General features: G+C 38.8%; 1 protein-coding gene across 1 annotated transcript in view; it reads right to left on the bottom strand.

Annotated features, from left to right (window-relative positions):
• The window catches only part of TASP1 (taspase 1), a 297,011-nt gene that overhangs the window by 128,130 nt on the left and 148,633 nt on the right, over nt 1-20,248 (bottom strand). The window contains exons 9-10 of the mRNA XM_079719460.1: nt 11,847-11,966; nt 6,332-6,410 (exon numbers count right to left, since the gene is read on the bottom strand). Of these exons, the coding sequence (XP_079575586.1) occupies nt 6,332-6,410; nt 11,847-11,966 (199 nt within the window). The remainder of the gene's footprint in view (nt 1-6,331; nt 6,411-11,846; nt 11,967-20,248) is intronic.

Here is a 20,248-nt window from a genome sequence, read left to right as displayed (position 1 = left end):
GCCATAAAACCCCTGGACTTAACTGTTTCTCTTTAAGAAAAAAACCAGACTGCACAGACAAGTAACAGAAGACCAATGCTAAAGTCAGCCAGAGCATAAACTTAATCTCTTGCTTGTTCCTCCTTCTGATCCTCAAACCGCTCTTCCTTTCCATAGCCAGAGAAAGACCACAGATGTATCTTACATTACACATCTGATGTGTTACTGAAAAATTATGTGTGAATCTGATTTTGTCAAATTAAATCAAATTTTAAAATGCTATTTAAAGAAATTCCATGATGAATAATATTTTTGAAAAGACAAGAATTCCTCTAGAAGAGAGAAGAATCACATACACATTTCTTTTTTTTCTCATTGAAATATATTTGACATATAACATTGTGTAAATCTAAGGTGTATAACATGTTAACCTGATACGTTTATTTACTGTAATATGATTGCCATTGTGTGGTAATTAGCACTTCCACCACGTTATATAACTATTCTTTCTTTTTAATGGTTGGAATAACTATGTTCCAGTCTCTTAGCAAGTTTGATGGTTATAATAAAATATTGCCCATGCATATACATTTTTAAATTTTAATTTGTCTATTAAGCATTTACTAAGTGCAAAGCCCTGTGCCAGGCACTCAGGAAACATAGATATACCCACAAGCCCCCTTTTCTTTTTTTTTTAAATTAATTAATGTATTTATTTTTGGCTGCATTGGGTCTTCGTTGCGGTGTAAGGGCTTCTCATTGCGGTGGCTTCTCTTGTTGCGGAGCACGGGCCCTAGGTGCTTGGGCTTCAGTAGTTGTGGCACACGGGCTCAACAGCTGTGGCTCTCGGGCTCTAGAGCGCAGGCTCAGTAGTTGTGGTGCACAGGCTTAGTTGCTCCACGGCATGTGGGATCTTCCCAGACCAGAGCTCGAACCCATGTCCCCTGCATTGGCAGGCGGATTCTTAACCACTGCGCCACCAGGGAAGTCCCACAAGCCCCCTTTTCTCAAGAGCTTATGTCACCACTTAAAGAAAGCTTGAAACTAATTATTTATTTTCACAAAAAAGCTGAGAATAAGAAAAGCACACTTTTCTTCACATTTTAAATTTTTGAAAATTGGGAGGTGCACTGTAATTGATGGCATCCTCCCATGGCTGTCCTCTAGCGTGCAGCTGTGACACAGCCACCACTGCCTCTAGAGGTCAGCTGTTCCCATTTGTTGACCCTTCGGTTGAGGTGTGTGCCATATTGGAACTACGTGTTTTGAGTGTAATTGCCATTTATAATGTCTTCAAAATGATTATGGTATGATACACGATTCAAACCAAAAGTGACTGTATACACAGGAAGGCATGGAAATAGCAAAGGGGCATGACATTGTTACCAGGGAAGCAAATATTTCTCGTTGGAAGAATACCCCCAATTCTATAGTTTCTTGTAAAGCAACAGCCACGTGTTAAGTGAGGAGAAAGCCGTGTGTCATAATATAACTGGCAGTCTATTTTTCCCCCTAGAGTATGTGTCTTACATTGGTATATTTTATTCTTGGATATTACAGTAAACGTACAGGCAACAAAAGCAAAAATAGACAAGTGGGACTACATCAAACTAAAGAGCTTCAACATAGTAAAGGAAATAAGCAATAAGATGAAAAGGACATTTATGGAATGGGAGAAAATATTTATAAACCATACTTCTGAAAAGGAGTTAATATCTAAAATAGATAAGGAACTCCTACAACTCAATAGCAAAAAAACAATATTAGAACATGGGCAAAGGACTTGAATAGACATTTCTCCAAAGAAGACATACAAACGGCCAACAGGTGCATGAAAAAGGTGTTCAACATCATTAGTCATTAGGGAAGTGCAACTTAAAACCACAAGATATCACCACAGATCTGTCAAAATGGCTATTATCAAAAAGACAAGAGATAGTCACTATGGAGAACAATATGGAGGTTCCTTAACAAACTAAAACTAGAACTACCATTCAACCCAGCAATCCCACTACTGGGCATATACCCTGTGAAAACCATAATTCAAAAAGAGTCATGTACCACAGTGTTCACTGCAGCTCTATTTACAATAGTCAGGACATGGAAGCAACCTAAGTGTCCATCGACAGATGAATGGATAAGGAAGATGTGGCACATATATACAATGGAATATTACTCAGCCATAAAAAGAAAGGAAATTGAGTTATTTGTAGTGAGGTGGATGGACCTAGAGTCTGTCCTACAGAGTGAAGTCAGAAAGAGAAAAACAAATACCATATGCTAACACATATAGATGGAATCTAAAAAAAAAAAAAAATGGTTATGAAAAACCTAGGGGCAGGACAGGAATAATGACGCAGACGTAGAGAATGGACTTGAGGACTTGAGGAGGGGGAAGAGTAAGCTGGGACAAAGTGAGAGAGTGGCATGGACTAATACACACTACCAAATGTAAAATAGATAGTGGGAAGCAGCCACATAGCACAGGGAGATCAACTCTGTGCTCTGTGACCACCTAGAGGGGTGGGATAGGGAGAGTGGGAGGGAGACGGAGGAGGGAGGAGATATGGGGATATATGTACACGTATAGCTGATTCACTGTGTTATAAAGCAGAAACTAACACACCATTGTAAAACAATTATACTCCAACAAAGATGTTTAAAAAAAACAAAAGACAAGAGATAAATGTTGGTGAGGATATGGAGATATCTGAACCTGCATACACAGGTGGTAGGAATGTAAAATGATTCAGTTACTATGGAAAACAGTATGAAGATTCCTCAAAAAACAAAAATGGAACTACCATATGATCCAGCAATTCCACTTCTGGGTATTTATCAAAAAGAATTGAAATCAGGATCTCAAAGAGGTACCTGCACTCCCATGTTCATTGCATCATTATTCACAATAGCCAAGATATGAAAACAACCTAAATGTCCTTGACAGATGAGCAAGAAAAGAAAATGTGGTATACCCATATAACGGAATATTATTCGGCCTTTGAAAGGAAGGAAATCCTACCGTATATGACAACATGGATGAACCCAGAAGACATTATGCTCTGTGAAACAGGCCAGTCACAGAAGGACAGACACTGCACAGCTGCACTTATATGAGGCACCTAAAACAGTCAGGCTCGTAGAAGCAGAGGGTAATGGTGACTGCCAGGAGTTAGTGAAGGGAGAAATGGGGAGGTGCTATTCAAAATTCATAAGGTTTCAGTTGTGTAAGATGAGTAAGTTCTAGAGATCCATACATCAGCTCATTAAATCCTCATAAATATTAAGATAGATACTATTCCTGTGGTACAAATAACTCCTTGCCAGGATGTCTCAGCCAGTGAGTGGAAGAGTCTGAACAAGAACCTCCCTAGCTCGGCAAATTTCCAAGATGCCGGAACATTAGTCAGAGTTTGCAAGGTCAGCTCCTGCCCCGCTACACTCTTCCCCACTCTCCACTCATTCCTCCCTGCCGTGATGAGAACAAGATGCTGGAGTTTATCCCGCAGGCTAATGACCACATCGCCTGTCTGGCCTTAGGAGAGCCCTACGCTGACCGTAACTAACTATCTTCCCTCTGTCTTTCAATTATCACCTTCCAAGAACTATGAACCTAAAATGTAGGCCAGGTCTCTGGATTTTCTGCAACAGCCTAAGGCACAAGTCTTTTTAATTTTGACCAAACAGTTGCAAAATTCTGTGCTCCACCTTTCTTCTGACTTGGTCACCCAACTCTGCCTGCCATGTGTTCCCATCGTCAACCTCATAGCAACAGCCCCAGGAGAAACAAGGGCGAAGCAATCACACAAAGTCCCACAGATGGAAGGAACTGGAGACTTGCTCTATTATCCTCAGGTTCTGTAGGCTGATGATGGTTAGTTCTTAAACTTAAGAAGGATATAACATGATGAGCTGGGCATCCAAGCTAAAAAGCTACGCTAGATATCATAAACTGGAAACCTAAAGTTATCTTTAGTCATATAAAACTACCTTCAGTGGATACAAGATGGGCAAAGAAGGAAATATTCAAGGGGAAGGGAGAAAGACCTTAATTTTACAATTTTAACTTTACCCACCCACTGGGTAAAATTCTACTTCACAGAATCAAATCTATAAAGACTTATGTGCTCTTATTCCACATCATCAAATTTAAAAACGGGAGGTAGACAATCCCAAGGAGATTGAATTTATTTTCCAAAGTGACACAGTGAGACAGGCACTCAGGATTCCAGCTTCAAGTAGAATTCAGGTCTCCTAACATTTAAATAGCAACTAACCAACTCATGAACCACATACTGACCAAAAATAAAGTCAACACAACACATGGTACCAACTGATATTTCTTTAGGAAAATAAAAATGGAACAATGAATTACCTATTTTAGACTTTGGTTTGTTCAAATACCACAATTTTCCATAGACATGGGCCATACTTCATTATGCACAAGCTAATTCCTAAGTATTATGTGTAAAGATTTTCATGTGCCAGCAATATTAAATTAAAATTTAACTCATATTACTACATTATGCTCATTTCTTCAAAATGGAGAGACTGAAAAACAATTTTTTGTCTATTATATTAGTATGGTTTAGATTCAACATTAATTTGTGTTTGGACTTCACCTGAGTGGCTCAAAATCAAATTTTTCCACCAATGCAAATAATGGATCTGAGTCAGAGGCTGCTACAACAGGTGGGCAGGAGCTTGGGTGTCTGAAATAACAGGGTCAGGTCAGTAGAAATGGAAAGAAGCTACAAATATGAGAATGGTACCAAGATTTCAAGTCTGAGCAAACAGGATAGTGATGGCAATAAAAGAGAAAAAGATACAGGAGAAAGATGGCCAAGGCGTGGGAATAAGGAACAAGGTGTTCAGTTGGGCTGCTGAATCTCATGTGCACACATGACACCCACAGGGACGTATCCAACGGGAAGGCAGAAAGAACTCAGGTGGACTTCAAGTGAAAAGTCCAGAGTAGAGATAGACGTGGAAGCCAATACATTAAAAGATAACTGCTGAAATCATGAGAACAACAGCAATAATACCAGATCACCGAGAGGAAGCACACGGTGAGATGAAGAAAAGCCGGCAGAGGCCCACACTGGGGTCGTTAGGAATGGGAAGCGTCCGTGTGACGAAGGACAAGATGGAGCAGGTCAGGGAAGCAGGACAAACCAAGAGAGGTTCAGGTTCTACTCTAGAGCTGGAAAGAAAAGAGTGACCTGTGCCAGAGACCACAGAGAGGCAAGAGTGAGTGGGAGAGGAGGGCTCTTGGATTGGGTGGGTGGTCAGTGTTGTGGGACAGAAAACAATGTGGCAAGAAACTGAAGAGAGAAAGGAAGGAAAGGCAGCCATGTCTACTGGCCTCCTGATAAAGCCTGAGGACATCGGGGAGAAAGGCCTAGGACTGTAATTTGACAGGCTTAGGACTGTAACTTAAGAGACAGCACAGCAAAGGGGATGAACCAATATTATTATGTCAACCATGCATATCAACTACATGAAGAGCTTCAAGTACATCTGGCAAAAGCATATGAAAACCTGGGTCTAGACAACAACCATTCTGCCCATTAAAATCCACTCCCCACTAATATATATAAAATAGATAATTAATGAGGACCTACTGTATAGCACAGGGAACTCCACTCACTACTCTGTAATGGCTATATGGGAAAAGGATCTAAAAAAGAGTGGGTATATGTATACATATAACTGATTCACTTTGCTGTACACCTGAAAATAAGACAACATTATAAATCAACTATACTCTAATAAAAATTTTTTTAAAAATCCACTCCCCCAAACATACACTCACTCTCTCTCTCTCTCATGCACACGCACACACACACACACACACACACACACACACACACACACTTCTAAATGAAAATGACTCTTCTAATACAAATACAAAAAAAGGACCTACATTTTATCAAAAGCGTAGATGCCATAAACTACACAGTTTGAAATACACCTTGTAAGTTTTGTCAACATTTTACTCAAGAAATGACCTCTTAGTTTTTGAAATGCCTTGCTACTTTTATATCATTTTGACCTGAATTTGGTACTATCATGAGTCATTAGAGAAAAAAAAATCCATTAAAAATACAACTAAATTTTAGTTAACTCCAAAGTTGTATTGAAAATGTTAGCAAAGCCTTTATACTGTGATACTTACATTGTGAAACAATTCTCAAAAGCTCCCAAATATCAAAGATTTTTCAGGCATCAATGTTCTTATCCATGTGACATCTTAGCACATGCTTTGTGTTTACATAAAAATATGGTTTTCAATCATTAAATGACCTACAAGGTTGAAGTTATGAAAAATGGTCATGAAAGCAGCAAATACCTGAGGTACTCACAGCTGTGGAGTAGGGATTATGAGCTCCAGTATTTTCAGCCCAGCAGCCACATCCATAAAGAGCAGCCTGGGGGGAAAAATAGATAAATACAATATTTTAAGATTATTATATGTAATTACTAGCTTTCAACAGAAGACAGAAATCATACCCATCTAATAAAGCCTCATCTAATAATGATGTATAGCAAATGAGCGATAACCAGAGGTTGTATAAGACCCACCCAAACAATGGTTATAACATTAACAAAACTATATTTTCAGCTATGTACTAATCTAAAATTTTTCAGAAAATAGCAAAAGAAAGTTTCTTAGTCTCATCAACAGTAATTTTTTCCTTCCCTGAAAAATCTTCCCTCTATTGTAGTTTGTCAGGTGTTGCTCTTCTGGCCCCTTGAAATCACTGTGGTTGTCTTAAAATAACACTTGTCAAACTAGGTGTGTGTCAGATTTCTTGGGGAGCATGATGATAGGAACCTTGGTTCCCAGATATCCTGATGGTCTGGAGGTTGGCCCAGGAGTCAGCATCATTAACCTAGGCCTAGGAGCCCGGAACGTGGGTGGTCCTCCTGCCACGCTCTAGCAAATGCTGCTTTAGGTTTTAGTGCCTTTTCCCTGCCTCCTTCGGGGTGGCACACCAGGAACTGCAAACAGGTATGCACCAAAGGGCTCAGTATCTGCTCACCACTGTGCTAGATTCTGCCAGATAGAAAGAAAGGAGACAAAAAGGCCTGTTCAAGCTAATCGCTTTGTGAGGTGGTGGAATAAATTTATGTCTGAAACCACCAGGAACACAATAAGCTGCTGTGGTTTTATAAAAGTGTGTGACAATCATTCCTATTTTGTTTCCAACAGTGCCACCGAGAACGTCTGGATTCACCTCTTCAACATTCACAATGATTTTCTCTGCCTTTGGAAGGGGAATCACAACTGATAACTGTTCCATTCCTTAGAAGCAGAATTAGAAAAACCCTTAGATAGCTATTACAGAGAAATACAAGGTGGCATGGTCAAGAACGTTCATTATCACCTGTTCAATAAGAATGAAATACTGAAAACAACATACATTCAATCAGTACAGAAATGGCTAAATAAACATTGGCATAGCAATATGTGGAGTTTGTTTCAAACATTAGAAAAAAGGATTACGTTTCTTTAAAAAGATTTTTAAGAACTATTACAGAAGAATCTCTGAAACCTATTGAGTTAAAAAAAAAACAGCAAACTACAAGACATTCAGTATTCTCTGTGATTGATGAAGGCAAAAGATACTCCCATAAAATAGTACAGTTATATTCTAGAAACTCACTTGTGAGGACTGGAAGAAGAAGCTTAGACTGAGAATGGTGACCAGACAGACTTCAGCTTTCTATGATATTTTATTCTTTTTTACAAGGACTTCAGAACTAATTTGCTCTAATATTCTACCCAGAACAAGGATTTTCGTGAAATATCCCAGGCACTTCTGATACTGAGAACCTCACCACCTCATGTGGGAACATATACCCCTTCTGGACACTTTCCATTGGTGGAAAGTTCTTCCTTAACTTCCACCCACCAATCCTAGGTCTACTCTCTGGAAATACTTTAACCTTCCCCTAAAGTTCTCCAAAGTTTTGAAAACATCTATTCTAATGCCCGATTTCTCTTTTCTCTCTCAAAGAATTTGTGAACTGCTCCCCAAGACACTGAGATGCACACACCCACCCCACTTCCCTAATGACCCTCCTTGAGAAATGATCCAGAGTCCAGGATAATTGGAGATGAAGTCTGACCATGTTCGTGTGATCCACAGTTGCCATCCCCCACTGTCAATGACAATACCCCTCTTAAAAGTAGAACCAAGAACTGAACACAACACCCCTGATATGGAAGACATATTGAAAACACCATGCTTCTAAAACACACAAGACAGCTGGGTGAGAGTGGCAACTAAAAGCTCTATGGAATTAATTCAACATATGGATTTCAGAATAAAATTGCAGACTTGTGGGATAAGCCATTCCACTGGTACTACCTAGGCTGGGTGTTGGGTCAGCCGAAGCCTCAGAGAGCATGCGACCTCGGTGGAAGGGCTCATTCTTCCTTCACTGGAAACCCTGCATCTTAGCCCATTGCCCTTTCCATTTCCCACAATTATCTTGACCAGGAGTCTGCATCTAAAAAATAGTAAATATGGCCAAGAGGACACCCCTGAGAAGCCCAGTGGAGGCCATGAAAAGGAAGCTTATTCTTACTCTTGTTTCTCCTCTCTATGCAAATTTCCTTTATGCTATCTCTCCTCAATTTCATGACCTAAAGTTGTCTTCCTTCTTAACCTTGTGAAATTGGTTGCACTGAGACAGTGATGGCTAAGATAAAAGAAAGAATCAGAGACTGTCCGTCTCTTATCCACTCCTTTGGATAAAACATAACAACCGTAAGCAGATCTTTAAAAACAAGAGCAACAGCAAAAGGCTTCCTTCTTTTTAGTAGTAAAATTTTATCAAAGCTATTATCATGCAGTAAAAGTAGGTCATACAAATGATGATATTATTATAATTTAATCTTCTCTGGGTCTTCGTTTCCTCTTTTTTAAAATGAGGGTAATAAAAACACCCACCTCTGGGGCTTCCCTGGTGGCGCAGTGGTTGAGAGTCTGCCTGCCAATGCAGGGGACACAGGTTGGTGCCCCGGTCCGGGAGGATCCCACATGCCGCAGAGCGGCTGGGCCTGTGAGCCATGGCCGCTGAGCCTGTGCTCCGCAACAGGAGAGGCCACAACAGTGAGAGTCCCGCGTACCGCAAAAAACAAAAACAAACAAAAAAAAACACCCACCTCACAGTCTTGTAGGATCATGGGAACTTAACACACTTGCTGCACAGAGCCAGTGATTAATAAACAGCAGCTGCAGCTGTTATTAGGAGGCACTATGATAAGCAATTGAAATGCATTATGTCATTTAACCTTCTAGAACTTTGTAAGGTAGCTATTTATCCCCATTTTATAGTTGTGGAAAGTAGAACTTAACGGCGTTGAGTAACTTGTCCATGGGGAGGGGACTGGTAAACGGGGGGGTGGGGTCAGAATAAAGTTTTACCTAAATCCCAAATCCACACTCTTAGCCCCTTAACTCAACTGCCTGTTTGTGTGTGGGTAGGGTGAGGGTTAGGAGAGAGTAGAACATAATGACAATAATTCCTCTCTCGTGTCCCGTTTGTAAGTTCTAACCACTACGATAAGCTGAGGAAGCAAACAAGTTCTAATTCAAATTGCCACTTCAGCAGCTGGGTAATACGGGTGATATGCTAAAATTTTTAAAGAGTTACTTGTGCATTTAAAATGTATGTAAGAATAGCTAGTTTCAGCACATTTTTAAAAAATAATTAATCTTTGCTTTTTTAAATAGTTTGCTTGAGTATTTTGTTTCATTGTGTCCTGATCCTCAAGAAGAACAGCTCTTTACCTCCCATCTGAGGCTTGCATATTTCTTTTTTTTTTTTTTTTTTTTTTTTTTTTTGCGGTACATGGGACTCTCACCGTCGTGGCCTCTCCCATTGCGGAGCACAGGCTCCGGACACGCAGGCTCAGCAGCCACGGCTCAGCGGCCCAGCTGCTCCACGGCATGTGGGATCTTCCCAGACCGGGGCACGAACCCGTGTCCCCTGCATCGGCAGGCGGACTCTCAACCACTGCGCCACCAGGGAAGCCCGAGGCTTGCATATTTCTAGGCTTATTGCTTCTCCTCTATCTGAGCAATATAACACGATTAAGCAACTGTGTTTTCCTGTAAGCACCTTTCTTTACTCCTCCACACCCTTTCCTGATTTATCAGCTCTCACAAACGAAGCACTCATAAACTAGACAAGTGGGGCAAATCAATATGCAAGGTTTTTTTTTTTTTTTTTGAGGTACAATTGACACGCATTATATTAGCTTCAGGTGTACAAAATAATCATTCAATATTTGTATATATTGCAAAATGATCACCACAATTAGTCTAATTAACATCCATCATCACACCCAGTTACAGAATTGTTTTTCTTGTAAGACCTACTCTCTTAGCAACTTTCAAATGTGTACGTGTTAAGTTTTACAGTATTTCTTTTTCCATGGCAACCCCACGTGCAGGGTTCGGTGTAATATCCTGCTAACTTAGTCCAGCACCATCCTTGGTTCTGTTGTTGCTATTTTGCTAACGAAAACAAACAAAAACCAGTAAGAAAGCCATGGGAATTGCAATGCAATGAAGGCGCCTCTGCTGGCTTTTCTCTCTCTTTCTCCACTGAGGCATCCAGATCTGATATGCCAAGCTTGGTTTTCTTATTCCAAACTTGACAAATACACAGGGCTTTATAATGTGGAAAAATACCATGACCAGACAAAGGCTTTTTATACTGAGTTCAAAGCATTTCCACATGTTGAGTAATCATTCCTCATAAATCCCCTTGTGTGGTAGGCAAAGAGTAGCACAAAATTAATTATTCTTCCCTTCCCCTTCCCACCATAGGACTGTGAGTGGCTTGTCCACAATAAAGGGCAGATCGGGGAACATCATTTGGGGCTTTGCAAAGATGTCCTCCACGAAGCCGATCACTCTGCTCCAAGCACTAGCTAACCACCGTGTCCAAAGCAACTGTGACACTGACTCTTCTTCAAACGTGAGAGACAAAGCACACAGAGCATGCCAAGAGGTGCTACAGATGCAACACGAGATCCAAGCACTGAGCTTAAGCACACCCTGTGCAACAACTTTAACAGATTCTGTGAGGGTGTCCAATTCATTTGTTCACTCAACGAATATTTATTAAGGCTGTAAGTAATGTGCCAAATTGGTTTATTCTCAGAAAGGTTATTAGATCAAATGGATTGTTAAATTTCATTCTCAGTTGGGTACTAAAGGCTGGATGGAGATGGGGAGTCAGGGGTGAAGAAGATGTACAAGTGAACAGGGAATAAGCCAGTTGCACATAAATTAGACCCTTCTATCTCGATTTCTCAAGTGGTATCATGTGTTGGTGACTTGGACTACTAGTCAGTCTATAAAATAGCTGAAATGCTTAATCAGAGGAGGGATTAGAGGGTCAAAATGTTACTGTTCCTTGAATGGAGGAAATACAAAATGTAACTCTAAAACTGTTTTTCCACCTGGAAAGCAAGCAGCCATATAGTCAGGTGCTGGATCCTAAAGAGAATGACATTTACAAAGAAAGAAAATGGAAATGGATGCACATTTATTAAATGTCTGATAAATGCCCAGGCCAGTAGCTAGCCTGCTGAAAGTAGCCAAACATAGGATTACCAATTGTAAAGATCAGGAAGAACCCTATTACTGTGAGATAGGTTTAAATTTTAGAAAGAATCCTCAACAGGTATTTGATGATTTATACTACATAAGTGCTAAGAACAATAATCATTTGTTTTTTCTAAAGAAAAAAAAATATCTCTACTGGTCCAAAAACTTGTGGGCTAGAAAATTCCATGTTTCGACTTGGAAAGCTAGTTTAAAAACCCCAGAATCACTTACCTGCCCCACTCTCCCTGGATGTTTCAAGGCCAAGCCTCCACTGGAGACGGCGGCAGCCACGTTCCCTTCATGGTCCACGACCACAGCGCCCACCGTGTCCAAAGTGCCCGAGTCATTCTCCTGCAGAGCAAAAGTGGCCGGAGCGTTCGCTAAGCACGGTGTGTGACAATGATGTGACCACACAGCACTTGTCAGGACAATCATGACGTAACAAAATCTGAGCTAATCCTTAACCGGAACCATTCAGCAATCTCCTGAAATTATTTATTATCAAGTTGCCACTTAATCCGGTTCAAGTCAAAACTTATTTTCCACTGTAAGATCCTGAACCAAGGGTGTCTGGTGGCTCTTCTCCAATAATAAGCCTAATGTGCCTTTCTAAGGGAGGAAGAAAAAAACAATTTAATATAAATTACAGTATATCGCCGTGTCTCCTTAATCTCCAGAATTAAGTTCACGACTGAGAATTTATAGAGGAAAAGATCTATGATGTAAGTGAACTAATAAATGTCCTTATTGGTATTTTTTAAATATTATATACAAATTTCTAAAAGTAATATATGCAGCACAATAAATGAAGAGAGTGACATTTCTAGTCTTGGTGTAGACCATGCTACAATTTTCTTTTATGATTCCTTCCTTGTGAGAAACCTAATGGCAAGCTCCCTTCTCTGCTATATTAATGACATGGTTGCCAATCATACGGCAGAAAACTGCACATTCTTGGGAGGCATCTTTGTGTTTCTGTGTCTTGTTCCAGGTGCCACATGCTTAAGGCATTTCACATGTAGTGACCACAAGCAGCTGTCTCCTACCTCAAAGATTTCTGGTTCACCTGTGGAAGGCAGACAAACTTTACACTGCTGGATAAAAATCAGAAGTAAAGGAAGTGGGAACAAAGTTTCATGAAAAATTATCTTTTTTACGTATTAAAAAGGAGGGCTACTACAGGTCTTTAGGTTCAGAGCGGTCATGGTGGTATTCTTACACTAGGGCACTGGTGCCCCAGAACCTGAGACCCCTACCCTCACCCTAGCACTCAAGTCTGTATGAAAGAGTCAGGCAGAAGCCCATGTTCATTGAGACCAGCTCTCCCTCCTGTGTGGTTTATGCTCATACTACTTACTGAGCAAGACATCATTTGTGCTGAGGGGGTACCTGCCTGAGTGGTTTTTGAAATACCACGTTAAGGCTGGCCCCAGAAAAGTCAATGGGCTCCCAAGGCCGCCTCAGAAGTTGAAAAACATTGAAGGGAGTTTTGAAATATTGGAAGCAGAATGCAAACAAAAGATTTTTCCTTAAAGCAAACTGGAAAATGCAGAGGCAGAGTATGCCACAATGAATATTATATTAAGTCTATTAGGAGAAGGTATATCTAGATGTTTGCATTTCTTTGGTTCTTTCTCTAAATTCTAACTCCCCTTAAATATACTGTTCCACTATGACAATACTTACTTTGATACAACAGGTGTAACTGACTGAAATGAGTGCTGTGTCCCTACTCTCCCTTTTAACAGCAGGTGGGGAAGACCAGCCAGTGGATCAACATGGCCATATCCCAGAATATCACACTTCTTCTGGTGGTAGGTTGTCTGACTCTTAAGGATAATTTCCTAACCTGACTGTAAACCTCTGAGGAAAGGTCTGATCCACTGTTTCACTCTACACACAGCAGACATTCAGGACATCCTTATTCTTTAAGACAACCCTCAGAATGGGAGAAAATATTTGCAAATGAAGCAACCGACAAGGGATAATCTCCAAAATATACAAACAGCTCATGCAGCTCAATATCAAAAAAACAACCCAATCAAAAGATCTAAATAGACATTTCTCCAAAGAATACATACGGATGGCCAAAAAGCACATGAGAAGATGCTCAACATCACTAATTACTAGAGAAATGCGAATCAAAACTACAATGAGGTATCACCTCACATCGGTCAGAATGGCCATCATCAAAAAATCTTCAAACAATACATGCTGTAGAGGGTGTGGAGAAAAGGGAACCCTCCTACACTGTTGATGGGAATGTAAATTGGTACAGTCACTATGGAGAACAGTATGGAGGTTCCTCATAAACCTAAAAATAGAGCTACCATATGACCCAGCAATCCCACTCCTAGGCATATAGCTGGAGAAAACCAGAATTTAAAAGGATGCATGCACCCCGATATTCACTGCAGCACTATTTACGATAGTCAGTCCATCGACAGAGGAATGGATAAAGAAGATGTGGTACATCTTCTAAATGTCCATCGACAGAGGAATGTATAAAGAAGATGTGGTACATATATACAATAGAATATTACTCAGCCATAAAAAGGAACAAAATAGTGCCATTTGCAGAGACATGGATAGACCTAGAGACTGTCATACAGAGTGAAGTAAGTCAGAAAGAGTAAAACAAATATCGTATATTATCGCTTATATGTGAAATCTAGAAAAATGGTACAGATGAACTTATCAGCAAAGCAGAAATAGTCACAGATGTAGACAACAAACTTACGGTTACCAAGGGTGGAAGAAGGGGTGGGACAAATTGGGAGATTGGGATTGACACGTATACACCACTATGAATAAAGTAGATAACTAATGGGAACCTACTGTTTAGCACAGGGAACTCTACTCAATGATCTGTGGTGACCTAAATGGGAAGGAAATCTAAGAAAGAGTGTATATATGTATACATATAACTGATTCACTTTACTGTACAGCAGAAACTAACACAGCATGTAAAGCAACTATACTGCAATAAAAATTTAAAAAATAAAATAAAATAAATTTGGAGTGGGCTTCCCTGCTGGTGCAGTGGTTGAGACTCCGCCTGCTGATGCAGGGGACACGGGTTCGTGCCCCAGTCCAGGAAGATCCCACATGCTGCGGAGCGGCTGGGCCCGTGAGCCATGGCTGCTGAGCCTGCGCATCTGGAGCCTGTGCTCCGCAACGGGAGAGGCCACAACAGTGAGAGGCCCACGTACCGCAAAAAAATAATAAATTAATTTTAAAAAAAATAAATAAATTTGGAGTAAATAAAGCACATCTGTATCCCTGGTGTAACAAAATCAAGCCCAATAAGTGACGATATATGCCCTGCCATTCTAACATCAGTCTTCCATCTCCTTTTCTCAAGATTCAATTTCGTACAAGGCCAGAGAATTACACTATCTTAGGGAAGATTAACAATAATCAGGTTTACTCAGTTGGTATAGACTAAGTGGAGTCTGTCTTCTTTGGTAGATAAGATGGAACTACCAAAGTAAAGAAATGCATTGGACACACTTTATTCCAGAAAAGAGAGATAATCCTAAAGACAAATGTACTTTTAAGATGAACATTTGTTTCATTTTTCTAAGAAATAATTCCTAAATCTTTATATCCTTGCAACCTCAGATAGAGATTGTTTCTTGTCCAGATGCCAAGTCTTATGTCATCTACAGGAGGGCTTCTCAAACTTTAATGTGCATACAAATCAATTGGAGAATCTGTTTAAATGCAGATTATGATGGAGTAATCTAGAATCAGTCAAGACTGTACATCTAAAAACCTCCGAGTAATGCTAATGCTGATGCTACTGCTCCATGGACCCTACTTTGAGAAACAAGGTCTGATAGCATCCCACAAGGTCATTATCAGCCAGATGTCTGCTCTACTCATTCTAAGGCAAATAATTTTATAGGCACAAGTCTGCTGAAGGAGAAACTTAAACCACCTAAGACCAACATTATGTCAGCATAAAAGATTTAAGCTCTATCTTGTTCAATTACCAACTGGCAGCATATCACCACAACCATAACACCATGAACATACTACAAAGTATTTTAAAGTATGATCTTATTAATCTTACTGGTTCTTTAAGAAACAGACAACTCTCATGCAAATAAAGAGGCATTGTAAAATAACTTTCCTCAAAAACAGCAACAACAAAGTCAGGAAAGTGTATTCTTTATTAGTTCTTTTTTTATTAACTGTGACTGCTGATCCTACTCAAACATTCTATAAAGTAGAATTTTAATGAGGGGACACATAACATATACACAATGATATACGTTATCTGTAAAACAATTCTCTTAGCATTTCGATCAGGATATTGTGAACTATAACTCTTATCCCTAACCAAACTACTATAGAAAGACACAAAAGGATTATACATAGATGGATTTACTGTAACTTGTTTTTCAAAAATGAAAAATCAAATGAAAAATAGAGAATCCTGTTCCAAATTAAGCTAAATATTCCTAATGGCTTGCAACACCTGCAAAAATCAGAATTACTTCATAAATATTCAAGAATTAGTTCATAGATTTCACATACTGAAAAGCAACTTGAAGGATGATGAAATAACATTTAAGCATTTTTATGAAGTGCAGATAAACTGAGTGAAAGACATACACTGGTATTTTGGCTATAATAATCTCACAGAGCTCGTTTGTACAAGAATGAAATCTAAGAAAGGCTAAAAAACACACAATGACTGTTATTATATAGAGCTGCTATTATACTCTTACACTCCATAAATACTTAGAAGTACATGCACCACATAGATACACATGGACCTATTGTCCCTGACTGAAACATGCTAGTTGCATTAATTTTTTAGATAAAATTGTGACTAAAAAGCAGTGGCATAAACTATAGTTCCCATCAGAATAAACACATGTATATAAAGTTGGCATAGAGATTACATGTGTTATGGAAAAGACTGAAATAAAACTTTCTTGAAGTAACCAAGGATCTAGTCATCGCTGTTGGGCTTAATGTCAAAAGTTTTCATTTTTCTTGCTCCAAGTTGGAGATGGCTATTACACAGTTATTGTAAGAATTAAATTAAGTAACACATGTAAACTAATAAATCCATCAGAACAAAATGTAGGTACTTTCCACATGAAAATTAAGCCTCTAACCTGTACTCTGAACTCTGAAACTTGCCAAGAGACACCATCTATCAGTTACTTATCTCATTAACTTGGTCTTTCTTCTGTACAGAATTACTCAAATATCAAATAGCTAAAATATAAGAATAATATCTCAAGTGTAAAAGTGCATCCTGAAACTGATGTATGGTGGGATTATCCTAATACAATAATAATACGTTGCTGTTTTTTTTTAAAGATACCAAACCTTCCCAGTACACCTTTGTTAGGCTGAAAGCAACATTATGATTGGCCTGAGCTTCCACTTGAGAAACACAGCTGACTTAACGCCCTCTGTGACAGCACAGTAACTTCAGCATAAAGCTTTACCACCTTCGAGCATCCTAAAGATGGAACGATACCTCTGGCTACAAGAGACTTAGATCTGGCTCCAGGTCTATCTCCTAAAACCAGCCCCCTACAGAGGGCCCACTGTGGGCTCAGAGTATATCAGCTGTGTGTGTAAAAGAAGTACAATTTAGCTAGAATTATCTACTTTCATGTGTCTGGCTTGGCTGAACCCAAGGAAAATTTGGATATAAGAATATCCAGTGACCCTTCAGAAAATCACCCTTCTGATGTCCAATACTACAAATGATGTTTCTGTAAGGTACAGTCATAATGTCTATTTTTAAATAATCCTTTATTTTCTTTGCTTAATAAATATGCATTAAAATTTTTGCAGCACTATATAATTAGTGCCAAACATATCTAAAACAGAGAAAAAATTATATAAAAATCTCTGTTATTAATTCCCTAAATCACTCAACTCTGAAATAAAAATAAATAAAAATAATTCAGCTCAAAATAAAAATAAAGTGTGTTAACAATGCTTTTAAGGGGCTTTAATATATCTGGATTACAGCTTTAATTACAAATTCATATCATAACAAGTTCCAGAGGATTACCCCAAAATTCCAGACTCTCAAAGGACAATGTCTTCCAACTGGCAGAATTCCTATATAGTGTTCTGGTGGCTAATCTCAGGGTTTTTTTAAATAATCTTACAAATAATGAATTACGGATTTTTTTCTCTTCAAAATGGAACCGTTTGAGAGCCTCAGTGTACATGTTGTGTGAGCACGTGTAAGTGATGGTAGAGACCAGATGAACATACTCATGACTTAGATTATTGAACTTAGATTATGAACATACTCATGACTTAGATTATTATACAGTTGAACAGTAAAAACCACCATAATGATAGCTTTACACAGCTTTAAATCATTTTTATTCTTATTCATATGTTGTTTAATTAATATTATTTAATTTGAACTCATGATGAACCACTGGTTAAGGATAGCAACCTAAGATATACTGGAGTTGAAATAAAAATTAAGGAATTTAAGCATGATGATAATTCTGACAAGTCCCTTAATATTAACTAGATCATTAAATTGCATCCATTTGATAAAAACACTTATAGAATACATCTCAATGACTTAAAATCAGTTTAAAAATTAATGATGAATGTATCTAATTTGGCTTCTTGTTTTTCTGCAATAAGTATTCGTCACAATTTTAAAATTCTAAATCAAAAAAATTTTAATTCTAAATTAAATATACACACCTAGCTATGACCCAGCAACTACAGCCCTAAATATTTACCCAAGAGAAAGCAAAATATATATGACAAAAGACTTGTCAAGAATGTTTATAGTACCTTAGTCAAACTGCAAGAGTCAAAACCTGGAAACAGCCCAAATGTCTATCAAGAGGGGAATGGGTACACAAACTGTGATACAGGCAACAGTGGAGGACTGCTCAGCAATAAAAAAAGAACTAGTGATATGTACAACAATATGGATAATCTTTTAGATGTATGCTGAGTAAAAGAAGCTGGACACAGGAGAGTACATAATATATGATCCCATCCATCTGAAGTTTTAGAACAGGTAAAACTACTCTATGGTGAAAAAGAATCAGAAAAATAGTTGTCTTGGGAAGGAGGCGTAGACTATGAAGGGGTATGAGGAAACTTTCTAGAGTAGTAGCAAGGTCGTATCTTGTTACATGGTTGTATACACGTATCAAAATTCATCAAATTATACACTTAAGATTGTGTGTATGTTGCTGTTTAAGTTTTACCTTAAAAAAAGAAATCAACAGCTGCTGTATCTATTTTAAAGTACACAACCAAGAATTCAAAACGTCAGGTCATGAACAAATTTTTCAACTTTTTCCTAATAGTATAATACGGTTATATTTATATAACATTTAATACACATTTGATTGCAATTGTAAGCAAGTGGGGGGGGATGGAAAATATGAAAGAGATAGTAAAAAATATGAATGAGAAAAAGTCTACTGTATGCCCAACTGGAAAGAATAGACAGAATAGAGAAGTGAAAATATGTAAAGAGAAAATAGCTCAAATTTCCCCAGAACTGATGAAAAACAAGAATCCAGATCTCTAGGAAGCCAGAGAGAAAGAAAAGGAGCCAGATAGAAAGGAAAGCTCACCACAACAGAATGAAGGCAGAATTCCCAAAGTCCAATGGGAGCCAGAAGGCAGTGGTGTATTTTCAAGGTACTCAGAGAAAAGTAACTATAAACCTAGAAGTGGGTACCTAACAAAATTACCTTTTAGGAACAAAAATAAAATAAATACATTTATAAATAAAAAAATAAAATTTGTTTACCACCAAGAGACCTGCACTTAATGAAATCCTAAAGGACCATTCTATTTAATACTGCAAACTGCTCTCCTTCTAATCCTCCCTACCACCTACTCATAGGCATTCCTAATCTTCCTTTCTTGACTCTACTTTATCTTTTCCCCATAACATGTCATCATCTTCTAAAATATACCACATATTTTCATATTATTTAAACTGCCAATCTCCCCCGAGACTGGAAGCGCGACAAAGGCAGTAATCTTTGTATGTTTTAGGGACTTCCCTGGTGGTCCAGTGGTAAAGAATCCTCCTTCCAATGCAGGGAACATGGGTTCGATCCCTGGTTGGGGAACTAAGATCCCACATGCCACAGAGCAACTGAAACCCACGTGTCACAACTACTGAGTCCGCATGCCGCAATCTACAGAGCCCACACACCCTGGAGCCCACACGCCCTGGAGTCCACGCATCACAATTAGAGAGAGAAAACCCGCACACCAGAACTAGAGAGAAGCCCAGGCGCCACAACTGGAGAGAAGCCCGCGCCACAGTGAAAGATCCCACATGCCTCAACAAAGACCCTGTGTGCTGCAACAAAGACCCACCACAGCCAAAAAACTAAAGAAGATAAAGAAATAAAGAAATAAATTTTTTAAATCTTTGTATGTTTTATTCACTTACGCTAAGCACCCAGAAAAGTACTTGATACCTCTTAAGCACTCAATAAATACCCGTTGAATGAGTGAATGAATAAACAAATGAATGATATACTTTAAGAAGAAGGAAAATAACTGCTGTCATGCGAATGTGTCCTTCCAAAATTTACATGTTGAAATCCTAATCCCCAAGGTGATAGTATTAGGAGGTAGGG

Source organism: Hyperoodon ampullatus (genome assembly GCF_949752795.1).
Source record: "Hyperoodon ampullatus genome assembly, chromosome: 14".
Classification (NCBI taxonomy): domain Eukaryota; kingdom Metazoa; phylum Chordata; class Mammalia; order Artiodactyla; family Ziphiidae; genus Hyperoodon; species Hyperoodon ampullatus.
This window is presented reverse-complemented; position numbering and strand designations above follow the sequence as displayed.